Raw genomic sequence first — 23,634 nt, forward strand, 5'->3', positions numbered from 1 at the left:
CCCGAATGCTGGATGAAATATTACCAATGTGCTATTTAAGTACAAAAGTAACTACTGTGAATTAGGAAGTACAAGATAGGTTCATTGTAACGCCTTGATGGGACAAAATAAAATTGTTTGGCGGTAGTTATAGTTGCAGTACGAATGTACGAATTGGCTTTGGTCATACCATTTAAAACATTAGGTGTCACGATTGACTGAGCCATTAAAACCTACCCATTCATTTTGTACATGATATGCAAAATTTTAATTTTATTTAATTTTCTTCCCAGCGTTTGTCCCGTCGCGATTCGGGGTTCATGTTCCGTCTATTTCTCCGCTTCGCTTCTTTCTGGACATATGCATGCGCCTGTTGGTCTTCAAGTTCAAAGGTCTTTAATTTATTTAGTATTATATTACATTTTGTTGTTATACCCAGTTTTATTCATATCTACATAGGTGCATATACGAATGTGTGTTAAAAACATGTTGCGTATTCGGATTGCAGTGATAGGTAGTGAACATATTGTTTCATAAATTAACCTTTCCCCTCAATTGACTCTCACATTCAGCTCGTCAGCCATATTTAGGTTAATTTGTTTAAAATGTACTGAACGTAAATAGTTTGTTCCTAAAATGATTGTATTACGCACGTCCAGTTAGGAAAATGTACCTACTAAATATAGGGTGGGCCAAAAGGTGATGTCAAGCTGCGAATCTACCTAGATTCCTTTGGCTTGACACACGAAGATACCCCTTTGTATGTTCCGCGATTTCCGTAGTTTCTAGTGACTTTCTGACGATCTTAGCTGGTTGACGGTTCTCGTGATCAAAAGGCTGGCTTCTTTCTTGGACAAGCATTGCCATTTAACGGGACAAAGCTGACAGCCTCTTAATTTTATAGAAGAATTAATTTATGAATTCTCTACGTAGGTACTTTATTTTTATTCTTTCTTAATTGTATAAGTTAAGTAGAAAAACTACGCTCTTCCAACGTTACTGTATTAGTCACAGCCGTGTTATTTATTGAGATGCTGTGAACGACGCTCGACTGATGTTGATACAATCTGCGTCTAGGATAATTACTAGATCCGGATCCGTGATTCGGGTTTGTAATTAATGGATTAACTCAGTTTTTCTTTGAAGCCATTAAGTATTTTATACGTACGTAAGTTGTAGAAGAGCTATTTCAGGTTTTTATTTACTTAGGTGTATATTTTAGATTTTGTGGAATCTTACATATAAAAATTACACTACTAGATATACGTAATTGGGTGGGACGTGTAATGCATGTTAGTCTTTAAGGTATATATCTATGGGCCTATGCAGCCTGAAAATAAAGAGATTTGATTTGAATGCGTAATTGGAAGTTAAATAAAATTATAAGCAGTTACAAGTAGATATCTATGTCTGTAACCATCTTAGAGATTAGGTTCGAGTTGGAACTTAATTGGCTGTATTTTTTGAGTGATATAAAAATATACTAAAGTGAATTAAAATTCTCATTTATAAAACTACTTAAATCTGGTTCGTTTTCATAAACATTTGAAGCGCAAGCTACGCAGATTTTGCATCGAGAGAACGATTAATTTTGCGGCAATTTCGCTCAAATTGCTTTCAAAATTAGATTCCATTGGCAAGCTCTAGATAGTATGGCGTCCGTGACAAAAGACGATAGTTTTTATTAATTTTACCGTTACTTTACTTACCAGAGCGGTATTGATTAAGTTACTTTTAAGTTTTTGTTCGGGAAGGCTGATTTTACTAGTATAGTGGCCTCCTTTTGAACCGTCTTCAAAAAACAAAAGAAGGGGTTCTCAATTTGATTCTATTTTTGGTGATGTTGTTTCGTTGATAGCGTTATCAATTATTGCCTATAATTATAATGTTTGCAGAACATGGAAACTAAAAAGTTCAGTTAGTGCCTATGACTAAGTAGGTACCTACTTGTCTACTTAGTTAATTGTACGGCTTTCATCTATGCTATAAAATATCATGCATGTCGCATGATAAAGTTTGGCTCCTTCGTTTATTTTCTTGTGAAGTAACAAAACCACATTTGAAAATATAACTTTTATTATCTACAATATATTCTCATACATCAGATTCATTAAATATTTTACATTACAACGAAATATATAAGTAAATACATTAAACATGACTCCGACCTCGCGGTCTTTGGATAATTTCATAATAAAGACTTTAAAATAACATCAATTATTAGTGAGTACATTAAATTTAAGGTAAAATAGCACCTTTTGTTAGAATATCAGAATAAAAATAAGGCACATAGGAATGGATTACAGAAAAAAGTTTTTGAGTAAGTAGATAATATATTAAAAAATTGTTTATGGAAATACCGATACTATAGACAACATAATACGAATTCCATGAACGGCGTAATGTTTTATCTACAAACTATTTTAATTACATAATTATAATATGTACTATGACGACAAGCCTTGTCGAGTGAAGCCGGGGTTCGTGCTATAGTTTGATGTGACAATGACCCCTTTAGTGTAAGGTGCGGTGAAATATTCCCGCCCATAATGCTGTCACATTTATTAACAAGGTTCAAAGTCGTCACTTTGAGCAACGTGAGCTAAATTATTGTTGTTTTGTAGAACTATTCTTGATCAATTTTCATGCATTATTCAAATCAATCAAAAATTGTTCTACGAAATATAAAATTATTCTTTCAGTTCATATAATCTTGAGCGTAAAATATACCTCATGCAATTTTTTCGTATTCAAATCGTGGGTTCCAGAATGATCGTTCCTGATGTTTTGGTGGGAAACAAATGACCCACGGTTCTCATTTATCTTTGATAGATAAAAATCTATATTACATGAGTGTACTTGGAATAATTGCATTGTGTTTAAATGTATACAAAATTAATACAACTATAATTTTTCATACTTTTTGGTTGTTAAAAGTATTTTATTGGAATGTTTAAAGAGATTATTTGTTTCTTAAAATAATTGCCCTTATATAAATACTTATTGGTCAAACGGTGACTAAAATGAAAATAGAAGTACGTACGACTAGCGCTAGGTGGCGCTGTACATTGTGCCCTTAAATCCTATTATCATTTCAATCCTCCTTACATCTAGAAGTGTTCAGTGGACGGATTCGACAGCGTTGAGGTAAGTACGTGAACTAACTGACTACACTATGATACACTGCGCCTACACACTCGTTCCAGTCTGTTGCTCCGATATGTTCGCATTCGCTTTTCAATTGTTGAAAGCTGTAACAAAGGAAAAAGGAATACTAAATAGAGCATCGTCTAAATGTGTGATAATTAGACAAATATGATATTCGCACGCTATGCACGTTGCTAAGGGTGTGATATAACACACCCTTGTACCCAAACACGATATTATTGTGAAATTATTATTTCGCACGCATGCCAGACGGCCTTGTGGATTTATTATGTTAATATTTCTTTTGTATTTTCTGATGTGCACGTTGCTCCGCCTGCAGACGTGTAACACGTTGCTGTAACGTCGAGTGCAACACGTGGCTTACCTGGCGAGTGCCTCTGGTCTCTCTGCAGCGCGATGTACTGTCGCACGAGCCGCGCCACCTCGTGTGCCTGCTCCGCCTGCAGACGTGTAACACGTTGCTGCAACAGCGAGCCGCACTTCACGTCCAGGAATAGTGTGCCGTCTTCTGACCGGACCTGTAACAAATACAACAGGTTTTGGTCTTAGTATTTAAAAACAGAACAATAAAAAATGAGCTAAAATCACACTTTTCAAATGTCAACCTCCAAAACGAATTAAGAAGCTCGTGAATACGCTATGATACAGCCACAGACATCTACCGATCAAAGGTTCAACAAACGCTTACCGTTGTCAATCTGTGGATAGATGATCACCTACATATATCACCATTATGTAACATTGTACTGACCTTCCTGGTGCTGATGAGCTCGGCGTAAGGCCAGCGTGTGTCGGTGTCGTGTGTGCTGGGGTGCAGCAGATGCACTCCGCGCCTGTTCAGCGCCAGCACGTGCTCGCGCCACTCGCCGTTGCCCGACACGCGACGGACCGCGAAGAATGATGACCCGAAGAGTGGCCAGCGAGATAATACCTGTGAGGAAAGGAATTTGTGAGTGATTTCATATAAATTTTATGAACATATAGAGCCACTTTCAACGATTTATAGTATTTTACTCATGTATGTATGTATTCATAGTATTTTATGTATGGGCTCTTTCATAATAGATTATAATTCGTGATACCTATTTTCTTTTTTTATATTGTATACTAGAGTTGCAGTTGACCTTGAATTTACATTATATAACTTTATCAGCTGACATTATAGTTATGTTTAAAAACGAATGTCAAGGGTAGGTTTAATTAAACGATACATAGTTCGTGGGATTAGCTAGTTTGAAATAAAATATTTGACTTTGACTTTATGTAAAAGTATTTCGTACCTGTAGAACTTTAGCTTTGGCAGCGGCCGGAGACAAAGTCCTCACATGCTGCCATTCAGCAGCTAACCAGGAGGCCCACTTGTTCGGGCGAGGCTCTCTCAGCGCTAACAGAGGCTTGGGCAGCAGGAACTTCAAGTCCCGGGCCTGCGCTCCTTCAGATAGGCCTGCGGCACGGTGGAGCAGTGCGGCTACTAGGGCTACGTCACGCAGCACTGGGGCTGGGGGAGCGCCGCCCCCTGGTAAGACCAGGAGCAAGCCTTCTAGGTAGTCTGGAGCCACCTGGTGAGGAACAAATGAGTCGTTAAATATCAAACTCGCTTAAGTCGAACATAAACGAATCTGTGCAAATAAGTACAATTACCAATATCATTTTGCGAGACTGTGAATGTTATCAGGCAATCTAACTTTCACAATAATGATTCAGAGTCATTTTGTTTAAAGAAATAAATAAAATATTACTTATTTTACGCTAAAAACCAGTTTTTATTTTGGACATAAGCACATATGATATATACCCCCTGGATTTAAGCTGTTTTGAAACGAACTCCTGTGGACTTAATCTATTATGAAAAGATACAGTGTGACTTAATCTGGCTTGATGTAACTGAATTACAATATGGAGTACTCAGTGACGAATAAAAAGCAAAATTCATAACGTTTTCTGGGCATCGCCCAACTCATTACAAACGAAATTGTAGCACTATATTTACAAAACTCGCTTCTTATTTATATTTTCAATTGATTTCAATTTTAGCTTCTTTTTTGCGAACTCCTGCTCCACAACTGTTATTCTATTATCCATAATTAATTAAAAACTCAGGTGCACGATAACAACACACCACGGTTTTACCACAGCAATGGCGGCCATGACACCCAAACACCGGCTTCTCATTAGTCCAATTGGACTAAAGCGGATCTACACAGTAGTCAGGACATAGGTTATTTTGAAATAAGGGTATGGTTTTAGAGTCTTATTTTCATAAGATTTCTTGGACTTTAGAGTATTTGAACTGTACCAAGATGTTTAGTTTTGCATAGAGTATCAAACTAGCCAAAGACTTAAAAAAAACGTTTTAGTGGACTTAAGCACTTTTGATATTTAACGACTCAAATAATGTAAGTCGGGGCAAACGTGTGAGGAATTCGACTGTTGGTCCCTAAATGGATCATTTGCTATAAAGATGTCATCAATGTTTTGGGAAAGTCATTCAGTCAAATCATTTTTTTATGGACGATATGTGGATGATGGTTATATAATTATAATTATATAATTTTGACATTTTGCAGCGAACAGTACAACTGTCATGTACCAGATTTCTACGTTTTTCTTATTCTTACCTCCCCACTCAGAGACATTTAATAGTTACTTAAGCCATTCCTGAGTGAAGGATTTGTATGATATTCCGTCACTAAGAAGTGACTTAAGTAATCATTAAATGTCTCTGAGTGGGGAGGTTAATCATTTGTTTTATGTTTTGTTGTCACTGTTGGAAACCTACAAAATAGCCAATCAATCCATTTTTTTCTTACCTGGTTAAACAGCACTTCAGTATACAGCGGCGGGGCGTCAGTCCTTAGTGGGTGGTGCCACACAGAGCGACAGAAGATGAGGTAGAAGGGATGATGAGCTCGCTGCAGCTCCGTGGTGACGTCCAGCACGTACTCGTCTCCCGCCAGCGGCATGGTGAGAGCGTCGCCGGCCACGATGCAGTAGAGGGAGAATTCTGCCCGTTCAGCTTCGCTTGTTACGCCGATCTGAATTAATTTGTCATTTTAGTCTTCCAGTAAAAATCATTGTGGAATGTAAATAAATTAAATAAAAGATTAGGCTGCTTGAGCTCACTCAATATGTATTTTTTGTTCTCGGGTTTGATAGAAAATTATATAGACTTCGAATTAATACAAATTCTTGATCCAAACCTAAAGCACAAATTGACTTTATGCGACGTACTTTGTTAAAGTTGTCAAAGTCCTAAAATTAAATCATTTTGCTTTTCCAAAATTAGACTATATGAAACCAGATCCTCGCACATTATGTGGTAGTGTTTTGTAACCAAGAAGCCAAGTTTGGACAAGCAATAAACCCACTCCACAAAAACTAAAAATAAACAGAACACAAAACAAATGAACATCCAACTAATAACCACTTAGTTTAAACTGACCAGTTCACAGAGCTCGTTGACGATGTCCTGCACGACGGTGGCGCAGCGCGTGTTGACGACGCGCTCGGCGCCGCCCGGCAGCCGGTATAGCTGCCGTCGAGCTGAACGACCCGCTGATACTGCTGTCACCTGGGGAATGGATCAGTTTAGTTAAGAAAAAGGACAAAAAGACAAAAAAATATATGTAAGAGAACATCCTTATTTACAAAAGATAAACCACATAATTTACTATTCGAAGTTTGCGTAAACATATATGGAGCTCCGTTTTATGTAAGAAGTTACTGTGTGTGACTTTAGGTATCGATAGCGATGTAGGTTGTAGTTGATGTTGTAGATGTTGTGTAGTTTTAGGAAGTTCAATTTAACTTTTTTTACTAAGAAGGTTAGAGGTGAGTTCAGTATTATAGTTTAAGTTCATCCACCTTCAAAAGAGATGGCTTAAGTACCTACAGTAAATGTTTTTTATCATCAAAACGTTAAAGTTTTTTCAGACTTCAAGGGATTTATCACATTAAAACTTTGGTCTTACTTCTTCAACACTGGGCACATTCTTCCTGCCACCACATCGGAGAGTCTTGCGCAAGTTGGCGAGGCACACAGCCGCCGTGCCCTGGCACGGGCGACGTCTATCCGCCGCCGCTGCCGATAGGTACTCTACTAAGAATGGCCTGTAACAACACAATAACAATAGTATATACCTGTGTATAGAATATTTTTGATAAACACTCATGACAAAACCTCATGTGGTCCTAGCTCTGGTCCTTGGGGAACTCCTTAAGTTTTCAACATGAATACATGTTTAAATGTGGCTGTTTCGTAATACATTTAATGTCAACATCCAACAGGAAAATCTTAACAACAGTTTCTTTTTAATAAGATAATTTCTAATGTTAAAAGCAGATTAATATTACACTCTCACATTCCAATTTAATGGATGCTGTAGTCTATCGGAGGCTTTAGAGAAATCTGTTTCTTATTTCATAGCACAATATCCTTATTAGTTTTTATTTTACATTTTATTACATTATACCACCTTTACAACAATATATAATCGTTTATTTACCTAAGCGTATCAGAACAAGTGAAGTACGCCGCTAGAATTGACATGAGCCTCCATGCGCGCTGGCATGAGTCGCCGGATGGTGAACGGTTGGATGTGGTCTGCTTCATCAGCTGGCAGTATACTTCGTCGCGAAGCTCTGGGACTGAGTGGCAGTGCTGGAAGATAAGAAGACAAAATGTGTTAGGAAGAAATGTTTTTTGTTTTCCAGAACATTTTAAGTTATTAGTATAAAATAGATATTTACAATACATATTTACAATAAAAATCAAAAACTATCCTAGTGAAACAAACAACTAAAAAGCGTCAAAAAATTCGTCCCCATCGCTGTCAACTGGGAGCGTGCCCAAGAGGCTGGCAGCATTACCTCGTTGGATCGCCATGCTGATTCTTTGTCCGAGGTAATAGCCAGCCTTCTGGTCACGAGAAGCGTCAACCAGCCGCCTAGAGAGATCTTTAAATAGAATGTGGGTATTCGGACCCCACGCCCCTAGGGTTTCAACCCCAAACGGTTCGAAAATATAGTTTCCGACAAGGCCACTATATTTCCGCCGCTTGAGGTTCTCCGCAGCCGCAGCGGCAGCAGCAGCACAGCACGCAGAACTTGGAAGGTGTGATGGCGCAAGAGTATCGACACAGGTTGCGCCCCATACTAAAGGCCTACCCATCTTCCAAGGGAATAACGACATGCCGTCTGGTCTCTTACCGTCGTCGCGTGCCAAGCCGTTTGGTTCTAATACAGCTGGTACCCCGACGGCAACAAGAGCTCGACGTATAATGTCATTGATGTTTGCATGCCGTGCAATACGGCCCGCACTACGGCTGCACGACAGGCCGTGGTGTCCGAGGCTGGTGACAGCCTCACCACAGTGGCAGCGATGAGGGGAGCAGCACGGTGCTCCTATACGTAAACAAGTAGCGAGGCGGAAAGTTGTATCGTCAAACATGGTGCCAATGTTTGACGACGGTAGTGCCTGAAGCCAAAGCCCCGACTCCCATCTACCCACAGCCAGTAGGCGCGCTCGCTCAGCAGGAGTAATTGCCGTTTCTATTAAACTATTCCGGGTTACTCTGCAGAGCGGCTCATCCCACTGTCTTTGGGAAGACGGGTTGCTGGGTAAATTTTCGTTAGGGCAAGTAATTTTCCATGCATCCATAGCCTCGGCTAAATACGGCACCTCGAAATCAGCCAGTGTTGGAGTAAGAATATTCCTGGTTAATTTCTCAGTGCCGTGAACCGAGGATATGAATGCCGGTAAACTAATACTGGTAATTTTGCGGACGCCGAGACCTCCCATCCGGATGGGCAATGTGGCTTGTTGCCAGGCTCGGTCGTCCAGGGCCACATTGAGAATTTAGCTGAGGGTATGGCGGATAATTTTATCAATTGGGTCTAAAAGGTGGCTATGTTTAAAGAGATGAGAAGAACGGAGGTAATATGTAAATTTAGGACTAAAACAGCAGTGTCGAATAATTGTGATGGCCGAATGCATTGTAATTTTCTGTAGGCGTTCCGAAATATCGTTGAAATAAAGTTAAGATGTTACATTTTAAGTTAAGATGTGAATAGATTTTTTTAGCTATAATTACAGGGATGAAACAAGCTTACAATATTATTTCGTTCACCCAAGTAAACAGTTCCATTACAACTATGTAGTACGACATTTCAGTCCTTTTCTGACAATTCAGTTGAAGTGTATTTGAACGGATGTATCAGTCCATTCAAAATATACACAGATTTTGATGAAACATGGCAATATTTATCAGCTGACTTTTTATCAATTTGCGGGGAGTAGGTACTTCTCTCGGGAGGCGGGTGGAGCCCCGAAATACAGCTTGTTTATTGTAAAGTACAAATATACTCACCATAAGCACAGTGTAAACACATTTAACTTCAGTCAAGTCCTGATGCATCTGCCTTTCATTGGGCTGCAGATCGCCACAATACGCGCGGACGCAAGTAAAGCACTCGAGCGCGGGCGGCGCGAGCGCGGCCGGTAGGCGCAGCAATGGCGCTCGCAGCGGCGTTGCCTGCCATTTCACGACGTCCGTCTGTGCCTTCCATGTCCATTCGTTGCGTTTCGCTTTACTCTTTAGAGATGAATCCGCTTTCAGGATTTCTAATCTGTTAACAAAAAATAAAAAAGTTATTAACAAAAATAATAAAAAAATATATTAAGAAATCAAAAACAAAATAACAAGGTTTGCAAAAAAAGTGTCGCACAATTTTTTGTGACCAGCCGCGTTTTGAAAAGCCAAGGTCAAAGTTTAAAATATACAGAGGATTAGGTGTCAAGAGGTGAATGACTACCGAAGATTAGACACTTAATGACGATCATTATGTAAATTAAAACAGTTATAATAAACCTACATCAATAAAGAATGTCACATCAGTGGTCCAGTTTGTTTTGATACTTAATTAAGGTCTATAAATATTAAACGAAAATTAATACATTTTCCGGTGTTGCCAGTAATAAAATTATGAACAGTATATAAATAAAGTAATTTCATAAGTGTTATGTGATCGATAGGCGAAACTATGCTGTATATATTGCTGATCTATTTATATCTTTAGTAAATGATTATATGTAAGCGATGCTTTCCATTTGTGGCGTCATTAAGCATATGCTGGTAAGCAGTTTTTCTACAAAACTTGTTACGTTATGTACCAGTATGATATAATAAATAAATGATCGATGATATAATTACTTTATAACGATATGCATTTTTTTATTGTAATAAGTTTTTTTAACAGAGAGAAAATGAATAAGATATGCTATAACTGCAAACATTAATACAGTTCAGAATATAATGGCTAAAGACTCGATTTGATTACTTAAGAACATTTTTTAAGAATAAAAGAATGGAAAGGTTGCTTAAAAGAAAGATGTAAAAACATTGTTTACCTATCACCGAGGGATTATGAAAGGTAACAAAACTCTGTAATTTTTAAGATTGATCTCAAAACATAACTATGAGATCAATCTTTAAATAAAAATTACAAAGTTTTGTTACCTTTTAAACTTTTCGGACTATTGTCCTCAACTATATATGTATTTATGACTCAGCTTATTGCAGGTACGATTTCTTTTTGATGGGCGAAGGTATTTGTTTACTAATTCATTAGAAAAATAAATAAGTTTATTCGTAAGTCATTATAAATAATGAGCCTATTGTGAGATTATTAAGATGACTTTTCATTAATACGAAAAATAACGGGTTGATATGTTTTACTGCAAATGATTTAAACACGTTAAATATATTAGATACCTACTTAGGTATAACTATAGGCCGATACTGAGCCGGATAGTTGGCTGATAAATTACTTTGGGAAGCCTTACTTTCCTAACAGTACCTGAAAACCGCTACATAAATCCTTTTTCCTAATTTCCCCAGAGTAAAGCAGCTTTTAACGCATTTCCTACACATCGGCAGGAAGTGCACTCAGCATTGGATGCAAATGAGCGCATTCAACTGTTTGCGGTGCACAATGGAGGCGCGAGTCGATGCCTGGTCTGACGTGACGAGTGATAGATAGCCCTACTGTAACTTTAGGCTGTTGTAATGTAGGATTGTGTGGATAGGTCCCTAAAACACATTTCAAAACATCGTGTTGTCAATTACGACTTTGTCGTCTTTTTCCCTTGCAAGACCTTCGGCACTGAAGAAAAGGACTAACTAGGGGTCACAAAAATTGTAAATCGAAAATTGAAGACGTCTCACGTTTACTTATATATTATAAATAATTATACTTACGTATACTTATAAATAACTAGCTTTTGCCCGCGACTTCTTTCGCGTGGAATAGTAACTTCCGGTAGATTTTTGGTTTGACCAATAGGTGGCGCTATATGTCCGGAATAAATTTTATTTTTATATTTTTTTTTGTAATAAAAACTATCCTATGTCCTTTCTCAAGTTTCAAACTATATCTGTACCAAATTTCACACAAATCGATTCAGTAGTTTAGGCGTGAAGAAAAGACAGACAGACAGACAGACAGACAGACAGAAAGACAGACAGACAGAGTTACTTTCTCATTTATAATATTAGTTAGGATTGTCAAATTAATTCCAAACCAGCAATCTCATATTTTATAATTGAGATAATTACCATAATTAATATTCAAACATAAAACTTAAGCTAATGAAGTTTATTTTCATATTTGCTGCCACAATTTATAACGGTTATCCAATTAATATCCAAAACCGATGAATTAACAACATCAATTAGAAAACATACCGAACTCTGTGATGAATTAAAAAACAATAGGAAGGAAAGCTGTTTCCACGGTCTCGTTTACATTTTGATTCGGATTTTAAAATGGCAACACGTACAGGAATCTGTTCTGCTTACACAAGTCGGAGAGTCGGAGGTACACGTCGCCATTACGAAACGTCAAGTCGTAACAGCTTTGTTTGAAACTAAACAGTATGAGTTAGTTTAGTTATGTGTTTTGTTTAACACTCTATTGTTTTTAATAGAAAAACTACCCGGTTACATTTCTTAAAAGTAATTTTGTTTATTTATTTTGCTGTAAAGACACATCAATTAGCATTGCAGAAATAGACATGAAAAAATTCAAAACATGAATTGTGATTAGTGTGACTCGTAGTTGCTAATTTCAGTATTACCTGTGTGTAGTATTGTATGTGTATATTAGTGTGTGTACCTTTCAAACTATTATTGATTAAATAAATAAAAAATAATGAGAATTTTGGTATTTTTTGTAAAAACTGAACTAAAATTAACGAACTTATGCAACGTCTCGAAAGTTTACGGAAACGAACTTTATAAAATTGTAATCTGTTGTTATTTCGGGATATCCTGGGTTGCATCGTATTAAAGATTTCATGTAACAAATAAATCGTTGAGTTATTTATGTTATGCACATCCGATTGATATCGTTCAATTAATTAATAACCACGTAATTGATTACCAAATTGTTAGCTAAGTATCGTGGATTTTTATTTTTTCAGAATTTTGACCGAATTCTATTTCAATGAATCAAGAGAATTAATATACATAGTTAAACCAGAGATAGCCAAGGATATTTATTAGGAACCTAACCTTCTTGGTCTACTTTTATTGACTTTTAAGTTAATTGGCGCAAAAATTAGCTTATTTGAACCCTGTGCTTGACGTTAGAACTTCATACAAATCTGTAACCGTTAAGAGTTGCGTATGCATTTGTAAAAAAATATCTCCGAAATATGTCAAAAGACAATTTGCATTATATTGCGTTACGCGTGTAATTCAAATTCATGTGACAGCACGCACAGATCAGAAATTTCGCGAATTAAATACTTACTTAAATGGCATCCGGAAATCGGCTTAAAAATGCAGATATTCATAAAAATTACGCACGTGAACAGGTTGCGTTTGCAAATATATCATCGGATAAGAAAGTTTTACTGTCTCCTCATAAATTACATTCTTGCAATAACAATATACATATTTTACTGTGATCCATTATCATCATTATCCCAATTTTGTTGGGGTTCAGCATTTGCAGCTGAGTATGGTCTGACCATATTTTGGTGCAGTTGACCGTTGCAGTCAGTCGGTACAAACAAGAGAGGGTTTATTCTTTAAAATTAAATACTGACAGCTGTTAACTGCATAAAAGTCACGGTGGTACTGTAGGTACTAGTGTTTTATATGGAGCTACTTACTGACTACGCCTATCCGACCTCCTTAACTCTGACGGTCTAGCTTAGATACATTCCTCTTCTACTCCCTCACCACCCTAATAATGGTAAATCTCATGAAACTTTAACTCCTACTTTTTATCATGGTGTAGGAAGTAGTTGTTTCGAGGCTTTAACCGCAGGTGAATGCCAGTTACAACAGTAAAGAAAGTTTAAATGCACAAAAGTGTCAAGAAAATCAATAAATTGCGCTGTTTGTATAGATGACATCCGATACTCGATAGTCATCACCTGTCTGATTAGTTCCATCAATTCGCGTGATCTTACGTAGGAAGGAACGGTTTATTAGACACATGGGAACTGTCGTTGATAACTTTCTTTTGTTTTAAACAATGCTTTATTGTTTTATGACTATTTATGATTTATTGTATATAGCAGTTGTGTGTTGTAAAGATTTTCATTGGGTTAGTTTTAATTAATGATAGTTTAACGCGTTAAGAGGTCAAAATATGAACTTTTCGAAAGATGTAAACAAATAATAATGTCAGTCCTAAAGGTTTACATAGTTTCAATGCATAATAATGCAGTAAAATTACGAATATTCATATAGTTTCCTCAACAATACTTCACTCGGGACAATATGCATTTCCAGTACTGCTGCAGTTAAACATTGCATGTAACACACTAGCGCCACTTACGTCAACAATGACAACCAACTGACATTCCACTAAGTGTAGCCACAACAAAAAAACATAAACACAATTTCCACTAAAAAAACACGTCACTGAAAAGGATCTCACAGTATTTCGTTCCCGCTCTCATCACCTTCTGCTGATACTGCATCCTTGTCAAAATCATCACTGGACAGACTGTCTTCAGTCATGTCCGCGTTGTCGCCCATCGACTCGATCGACATCGTTCGACGGCTGATCACCGACTAAACGCATCGGGGAAAGTGCTCAGCGGTGAGGAAGTAAATTTTGAATAATTTAACGATTCATTTCGGCTTTCATCACGTTCCTCGTGTTTACGTATTTAGCGCTAACGTCATTATTCGGATTATGACGATGTTACGCGTATTTTGCTCTTCCGACTTTTTCTTGACGGTGTTAGTTTGTTCGGTTTAGATGTGTGTCAATGTATTGAGTCGTTAATGTTTATGATGATTGAATAAGTTGTATGGGAAGTGCTATAAATTGCTTATAATTATTTCTACAGACACGCTATAAAATATCTGCACACAAAACTGACGCTCATATGACACGAACACATTTAACGACGGCATTCATACTTAAGAATTTCACGCAAGGCTTTAACTGATTTTTCGTTAAGCGGATACATAAGCACTTTTAATAATTGCCGTAATTACTGCACACAATTAATCACCAACATTACACACAACACACGGTTAATTATCCGACACTTTAATTAAAGAAATGGAACATTTAAAAACAAAGTATTGAATGGAAAGGTTTAAAAAAAACACAAACGGCACGATTAGTGAATAGGAAGTTTGTAAAATTCGGATACTTGCACTCGATGTTTGATCCGTGCTGCGAGTGCACACGGCATGGCCGAAGGTTACGCTTGCTCTGGCGTTGTCCCGCGACCTCAAGTGTGTTCCGCGCCAACGGTGCTCATCAACTAACCAGGGCTGCTCTACTTTCAGCCAAGCAGTTTTTATGGCGCATTGTTTTTGTAAAATTGCACCCGAATCTCGCGTACAAACATGTTGCTTAATAATGAAAATTCGTTACGAAAAGCTTTTGTTTTGCCTTTTAACTGGGCCGTGCGGGTCAACTTATGTCTCGGATGGTTTGATCACGTATGAATTTGAACCACGTAAGAAAACAAAAGAATAATGCTCTTTCGATCTTGACAGTTCAGTGGAAAATGTACAAATGTTCGGTTATGATGCCGCAATAGGTAAACATAACTTCACAAGGAAGTAAAATATTAAAATATTTTCCGTTCTCTTTGAGCATAGCTGCATTATTATGATATAACAAACAAGCAAAGTGTAACAATAACTTATGCTATTGTTCCGTGGAAAGCAGAACGTATAATTACTCCAGATACTTATTAATATTTGATAAGGAGTCCAGATTTCACGAGATAACCGGAATTGCAGTAATTTTAAGCGGATTTTAATGGGAATTCACAGAAGTTGATTACTAGTCGTATTAGCAGCATAATGTTAGAATGATATTAGGGTTATAGTTCGGCCATTCAGAGAATGCGTTCCTGACACGTCGCGATTGAACTGACGACGTAACTTTGCAATGGCGTTGCAGTTACGATAAAAATATTTTTGCTGGTTGTTTACCGTTTTAACAATTGAGGAGCATTAAAACAACATTATTATATCAATAATCAATGAATGTAGTTACGTCGTCAGTTCAATCGCGACGTGTCAGGAACGCATTCTCTGAATGGCCGAACATTAGTAAGTAGCTGAACCTACACAAAAACTGAAGCATCAATTTTTGACTTATGAGATTTGAACGATTGGGATTAGGCACAGACATTTCCTGCTTTAAGATTTCAATTGTGATATCCACTTCCTGATGTCAAAAGAGGTAGAGGAAGTGAAGCATATTTGGAATACCAGTTTGTTTTTTGAAAATAAATTGAAGGAGAAACGGGATAGCTCAATAAAAAATACATTAAATTATTGTCAAAATATTAAACTTTAATAATGAGAACAATCAAATATAAAAAATACCAGATATATTATCAAAATGCCTATCAAACTAAAAATACTCCAAAAACGTGATTTGACTTAGGGTGCAGATAATTTGGAATATAGTATTCCAAATTATATTCATTTTTTTTTCTTTGAAAATTGCTAACACTTTTTCTTAGAAACTAATAGAATTCTAAATGTTTTATAGTCATTGGCTCTTTACAAAAAAAGAAACTTTTACAAAAAAATAAAACCGACTCCCAAAAAACTGAAAAGCAAAAAAAAACACGGTATTCCAAATTAACAACACGCCAACTTAACTTAAAGTTGCGTGTCAAATTTTTAATTCTAGAAATATTCACAAAATCATAGTAATATCTTAAACTAACAAGGTCACTCCGCAATTAAAATAATTACAATAAAGATTTAGAGTATTACAGCAAATGATTACCACTGATTGCATTCTTACCGAAAAAGTTTTCAAATCAGGCTTCTCGTTCGCTGGGGGCTGGTAGCCGAAATGTCAAGATAGCGTCCTGTTTTTAATGCTGTATGGCTTTGTGTATCGTTTGACGTTATGTTTACGGCATAAAAACCCAGGATGGCGTTTATATATATTTAGATATCGAAGTATTCCAAGTTACCTGCAGTATTCCAAATATGCTGCAGTTCCTCTATCCTATAACGCCTTTTTGGGAGCCTAAAGGACTGTACAATCATTATGGTTTATTCCACGGTAAAAGAGCTGTCTTTCTCCCCGTACAGCCCTATAAATTCCATTAACAAATTGCAAACAAAAAAAGCCGCCGCCTCAGATACTTAGAATACGTTAGAATCCTTCATTGAATGTAAAACGTTTACCCACGGGTTTTTTAGCAAGCATTGTACAATGTGGAAACATAACTGCTACTGTTAAAATCGAATAACTGCCAGTTATTATTTGTTCGCGAGTCAGTTTAATTGTCCTATTTAGTTATATAGCTTCCTGATTGATTACCTTTGCAATTAATTTGTAGGTAATAGTTTCTATTAGCTTTTTTTGCGGTTTAACTACGAGATATTAGGAAGTGTTTATGTAAACTAATAATAGGTTTTTGGAAGCTATGCTATCCACGGAGACATAGGCTATATTTGATCCGGGTACAAGATGTTCACTCTTGAGACCTACGACTACCTCGCGCAAAGCCGCGGTAAACAGCTAGATGTGAATAATTTTATTTATGAGAAGCGACGTCTCTTCTTGATGATCCTTCGTGTCATGTGGCCGTGGTATTAGGTACGTAATTAATAACCAAGTACGTATATAGCTCTATTAGGCATTTAGACTTCATCTCAAAGCGCTTCGGCTTAAAACCTATGTATTTGGCGAAACGTGATCAATTATTACTAAAATAGCCTATTTCAAGTCCTCAAGTCAGTTTACACATACTTCTGATTTTCTGCATAAACATTCCATTGAAAAAAATACGAAAAAGGAAGAAATATTTGACGTTTAACATTATCTGTAGTCTATGATCTTGCGTTGTAAACTTGGTAAGGTAATAAATTAGGTAATAAATTCCAAAATCTAATAATAAATCGAGAAAGCTAAGTAGATATTATAACGGAGCCGATTTACAATAATTAAAATAATCGATTTACATTTTACAATGTTTTTAAAGAGAAATGCATTGGCCTATCGATGTTTTCAAAAAAACTAAGTATGCTCTAATAAATCAGTCAGTCGCGTGAAAGCATTTAACTTTTGTACAATATTTCTGCATCACTTCTCAATTACTTACGTATGTAGCTACTAGTTAACAACACAACCATTAGTTTCTAGTTGGGTTGAGCAACATTAATTTGGTAAGAAATTCTTGCTTCGATTTCGGCTGCTCCTATTTTGTTAATAGTCGGAAAAGCGGAAAACTCTCTTTTATGTAAACCATGTCATTTTTTGCAGATCGTGAACTTTCATGAAATACATATAATAATATAAGCTTGCTTATCTTATATAATCTGAGAAATATTACATCAAAATAGGAAAGGAAATCAGTGTCCGTCACTAAACATAGATGGCGTTAGTGTGCAGGAAACTATAATTTTAAGTATTTTATTAGTTTCTAAAATTGCCTGTTCTTTAATTACATGATACAATATTGTTGTCTTGGACAACATTTTTAAAGCATCCGGAGTAATTAAATTTCAAACGCACATCAAATATTAAAAAAAACACACAACGTTCAATTGTAATTATTCATGTGAGAATATGCGTGTTACGTGTGATTAGTTTACATGCAACATAAAGTATTGTGAGTCTAACGTCTTTATGCAACAAACTGCATTCAAACAGCAAATACGACGCAAATGTGTGATCGGATTGTTTAGCGTTTGTAAAACTTTCAATTCTATCATTTAACGTCATTATCGGCTTTCTATTACTCATCAAGAATATATTTAGCAAGAACACTCGTTTATACGAGATTTAGAAAAACTGCGGCTTAATTTGTGCAACTACAGCACGCACTTCTTTCACACGCGGAAAAATGGGACAATTACATGGTAAGATCATCACTTTCCCGGAACAAAAAAATACAAGTCGTTAGGTACTACGATGGAGAACAGTGTCGATTGTGCAGTAAATTAAACAAACATTAGCGAGTACTCACTCTGGACTCTGTCTGAAGTGGTCGACGGCAAACTGGAGCAGCGGATGCCTACCGTCGTGCTGTGGCGTCGACTGGTCTCTCCTCTCTTCTCTTAACTCCCTCTCTCTCTCCCGGTCCCGATCCCTATCCCTGTCCCGTTCTCTCTCCCGTTCCCTCTCCCGTGGTACTGGTGACGTCGTCTGCGCTCTTCGTTCTACGTGGTCCGTCTCTTCTCTAGAGTCTCTCGCTTCGCGCAATTCGCGAATCTCCCGAGAGTCTCTTGAGTCTCGGGACTCTCGCGTCTCTCTGGTATCTCGTTCTGAAACTCGTTCTTTTGTAACTCCATTTGTTGTAGGTTTGGGTTGAACCTGTAACAAATAAGGCAATGGGTTGATGTTATGATTACATCATTACATAGAGGAAGTGGGGCAATGCACTTAAATAAAATGGATTAACCGTCATTGGATGCCGGATTTGGGTTGCCCGAACTTAAAAACTAATTTCTTCCCTAACGGCACAGCATAAAAGCATAATGAGCATAGACAAGTAATTGTATGTACGTAACACAAATAAGCGAACCATTTTGCTTTTTTCTAAGTAGTGTTTCATGCAATATCATGGTAATATCAATTACCAACATAATTTCAGATGGTTTTAACTAAAGAATCTGTTGATTGGCATCTTTGCGGTACTCGGTACATCGCTGGAGATCAGGAAAGCGTGAATGCGCGCGCGCACGATCGCTAAATAAATCAGTTTTACTGTGCTGGACCCGTTGCTCGGACTCTATACGTATGAGTTTCAATTGAAACTGGGCTGAAGTGATTTATGGAATTCGCTCATTTATTAGTCTTTGATCTATATTCTTTAATAATTTCAATGTAGACAAATCTGTTGGTTATAAGTTGTAATTTCAGTGTGCGTTATTAAAGGTACCAAATGTAGGTACATAAAAAGGAGGTCTTCGTAACCCATTAATTTCAATTTTAAAGTTTAGAATTTGCTAATTATTCAGTGAACATTGTCACGTAGTCTTGTAGTCACAAGTGATAAGTAACCTACCCACATTACAGCGAAACTGACATAATGCCTACAAAATTAAACCTATAGGCTCAGGTTTTCAGGATTCCTCAAAAAAATTACAAGTATCCACACTGTAAAACCTATGTAAAATTCTAGGAAGGCACTGGACCCAAAACAATACACAAAAATCCTAAAATGGTATAACATTGGTAATGATCCAATTACCGCCGAAGGAAAAATTTATAGAAGTCTATTAATGTCTTGAATAGTTTTATTACAATTTAAGTAGGTCAAGGTAAAACTTATATTTGCTCATATACCTTTGGTTTCCGTTTCAATGTCTTTCTACTAAGCGTCCTGATAACATCGTAGAAGTTATCCATTTTCCAATTAATTTTCGTTCACCAAAACACATCAGAATCGAACACAATTCGTAATTTCGCAATACCACTTTTTTCCTTCGTTTTATTTTTCGAAATTTCGAACCGTTGCAATGTTGCCACTTTCACGACACAAAAAATCGTCTATAGAGTCTATAGTAAATAAGTTTCTATTGTTTTTTTTCGATAGTGCAATTTCCGCACTGCATTCGCGAGGTGCAGCGGCGGTATGCGCGCGCAGCCCGCGCTCGGTGCCGCCACCATCTTTATAAATATTGATGCAATCTATGTGTGCTCGCTCCGATTAATCGCTAATTTCTTTCGTAATACGAATTCTTTTAGTCTTTTTAATCGATTTAACTTGTACCGTGAATGGGAGATATTTATGGAGGTTTGCGCTCTGCTAGGCCTGATTTATTTCCACGCTCGTAGAGCTCATTAACTTGTATAATTATGTTAATTATGGATTATCCGATACTTTTTACATAATCGACAGACAGAATGACTTCTTAGCGTGGTAAGCGTTTCTCGATATATAGCTTTGCGGCTACATCCGAGTTATAAGTAGCACAAAATGAGTCAAGTTCAACACTAACTGTATTTTTTTAATTATAAGTAGAACAGTTTGAATTTAATTAAATACGCGTATTAAGTATGTGCATATATTTTTTGTGGTTACCTAGAAAGTCCCGAACCATAGACAATAGAATCGCTGAGCAACTGAATACCATAGACATAATATTAGTAAACAGGACTGCGCACCTTTACCCAAAAAACGAGCCGAGTGAAACAGTTAGTACCGAGGCCGTCTGTCCCTTTCTAATAGGGTGACTATGAGATTAAGCTATGTCAGACAAATCCGAATTTGCTAAGATTATCAAACACAGATTGGTATTGAAATTTTAACTTACGCAGTTTGTAACCTTAAAATACTAATATAGGCTTTTAATAATTAGCGGGAATTAGCAGTATAAAAGCAGGGAGATTCGAAGTGAAGACTGTTTTTTTTTGTATTTTTGCTTCACATATAGACTGCTGAGCCGTTCATGTCGCCTTTCTTCATTTTTTGGAAAGCTATAACAATAGTACAACAGTTTTAAAATCCATCACCCATATTTTGACTCATTACAAGAATTCATGGGCACCCTAGTTGTTTGATTTACGAAAATGTTATTATTAGCTAACCTGTGGAACAATATTGCAACCACCATAGGATTCAGTTTTACAAGTATAAACGCAACACTTTTTCACCATTTTAATAGTTTAAATTGATTTAATACAAAAAATATAAACAAAATTTTTAATGCTGATTACGCGCCAAGAATGTTCAGGGTTACCGCTAGAAAATTAAAAAAAAGCAAAATAAAAATTTATGTTGTTGTTATAAGAATAAATACGAATAAATTAATGCGATTGTTATTAATTTGTTGACTTACAATTGTTAAAATAAGATAAAAATATAAGTGATTCAATTGTTTTTTTGGGAAAACAAAACTGTTGATCACAACATTTTTTTATGCTGGCAAGATGTTAGAAAGAGACAAACGGCCTCCGTTCTAACTATCCCTCTCGGCTCGGATTTGCCTCTGTATGTTATGCAACCAATTTAGTACCTTATTGCGTTGGAATAGAGTTCATTTTCGTAAATATATATTTTGAGTGTGCGCAATCTTGTTTAGTATATTACATCTATGCTGAATACATACTCATTAAAAAGAAACAATTCAAGTTACGCGGCTTATATGACATTCTATAACTTAAGTACATAGTATGTAAGACTTGTTGTTGGCACTACATTTGAATAAACAACAACCTAGAACAAAAAATACATATGTAACTAGTTATAACATCGCCTATATGTAGTACGAAGTTAATCACATAAATATTTATGATCGATATGATTTAATACCACAACAAAAATGAAATCAGTCGAAAGAGTTACTAAACTACTAATACAGTATCAGTTGAATTAGCCCAATGGAAATATGGAAGGTGAATATCTGAATATCTTGCCAGTAGCGACCTCTATGAATGCCAACGCATAACTTTCGCACGTAATGTTCAATACAACCTACAGATGGCAGCACGGAATAACGTCCCGACGTGTTCTTTCTTCGTATTCTTCTATTAATTTTAAAAAATCTCAAACTTGAAACCTAATAACATTACACTTCATTACAGTGAGAATAGTGTACCATAAAATATTTATTTGGGTCAATAAAATTACAATTCAAATTAAAAATTACGAATTAATGAAACATTTTCCATTTATTTTCAATTTTAACTTAAAAGTAACAGACTATAAGTTGTTATACCTACGATTATCTCTATTACAATTACATAAAAGATTGTGCAAGACGTTTAATACTTAATCGCTGTAATTAGTTCGTCGTCTCATGTTTTGCTACTTACAGAAGAAATAAAAGAATGCTTTATTTTCATTTAAGTACGAAGACTCAACATTAGTTACGTCTCCGTTAGGTACTCACCGTTCATATAAAGCAGTTACAAGACCACAGATTATAAAAGACAAGATTACGTTGACATGTCATCATTCAACAGGTAAACATTTTGCATTGCGTAAAGGAAGAAATATGATATAGCGAAATAGTTGTAAACATGCGCAAGTACGGTCGCGGATAATAACGGTTAAGCCACTTTTATATCTTCGCATTTTCGTAGTATATTTCTTTAATTTATACACAGTCGTTAGGGGAAATCAGAAGCCAGTGACTGTGACAACGAGTCTTACCTAAGCCTATTGGGTTGCCCTGGTAACGGGGTTGAGGAGGTCAGATAGGCAGTCGCTCTTAGTTAAAAAAAAATGGTAAGTACTGCGTTAACAGCTGAAACCGACCCTAACATAGTTGGGAAAAAGGCTAGGCAGATGCAATTGCATCGGGCAATTTTAAAACTTCTCCGCTCCGTTCCGTTTTGATATAACCTGGGCTTATATAGTATGTATTAATAAATTACTTTTAATTTGAGTCACTTTGAAATGCCGCACTCTCACAGCGAAAGCCCCAATAAACATGCATATTTCTATGAGAAAGTCATAGACTCCAGTAATTGGTAGAGCGATCATTCAATACTGACTGATAAGTATACGCAAAGGTATTCTGCTATACAGCCACACACGACTTGATAGACAACAAGAAGGTTGGTACGCGCTTTCATTTTCACTGGCATTCTAAGGAAATTAAAGAAACTATATAATGGAGGAATATCTTAAATAAGTAGGTAATTTTAAATGTTCGATTGTTTTTATTACGGAACACTGTACTAATCTAGTGTTACAATAAATAACTCAGCAAAATATTGGGAGTGGTGTAACCAACTTGAATGTTTCTTTTCTTTAAGAATAACAATTTTGCAGTCAGAGGATAAAATTATCATTTTTAAATGGTGAAATCAAATGAAATCATTACCTCACTAATTAGCAGATATAATCTAAAAATAATCATCCAAGTATTATTCAATCTTTACTCATCAACACCTCTCGATCGATTATTCGATACCGACTCGATTAATCGCACATCTATTTCACGTTCGGTGGAGCGCAAATCGAGTACCTCCACACATGAACAGACTCGCACGTAACAATTATATGTATAGAGG

General features: G+C 36.4%; 1 protein-coding gene across 1 annotated transcript in view; it reads right to left on the bottom strand.

The window, feature by feature from the left end:
• Positions 1-2,037: 2,037 nt before the first annotated feature.
• Positions 2,038-23,634, bottom strand: part of LOC124632879 (unconventional myosin-XV) — a 95,729-nt gene continuing 74,132 nt past the window's right edge. Inside the window, exons 23-32 of the mRNA XM_047167854.1 lie at positions 18,635-18,981; positions 9,516-9,774; positions 7,653-7,807; positions 7,119-7,257; positions 6,590-6,718; positions 5,958-6,182; positions 4,428-4,706; positions 3,899-4,078; positions 3,512-3,665; positions 2,038-3,230 (exon numbers count right to left, since the gene is read on the bottom strand). Of these exons, the coding sequence (XP_047023810.1) occupies positions 3,217-3,230; positions 3,512-3,665; positions 3,899-4,078; positions 4,428-4,706; positions 5,958-6,182; positions 6,590-6,718; positions 7,119-7,257; positions 7,653-7,807; positions 9,516-9,774; positions 18,635-18,981 (1,881 nt within the window). The 3' untranslated portion in view covers positions 2,038-3,216. The remainder of the gene's footprint in view (positions 3,231-3,511; positions 3,666-3,898; positions 4,079-4,427; positions 4,707-5,957; positions 6,183-6,589; positions 6,719-7,118; positions 7,258-7,652; positions 7,808-9,515; positions 9,775-18,634; positions 18,982-23,634) is intronic.

This window comes from Helicoverpa zea, chromosome 9 (assembly GCF_022581195.2).
Source record: "Helicoverpa zea isolate HzStark_Cry1AcR chromosome 9, ilHelZeax1.1, whole genome shotgun sequence".
Taxonomy (NCBI): domain Eukaryota; kingdom Metazoa; phylum Arthropoda; class Insecta; order Lepidoptera; family Noctuidae; genus Helicoverpa; species Helicoverpa zea.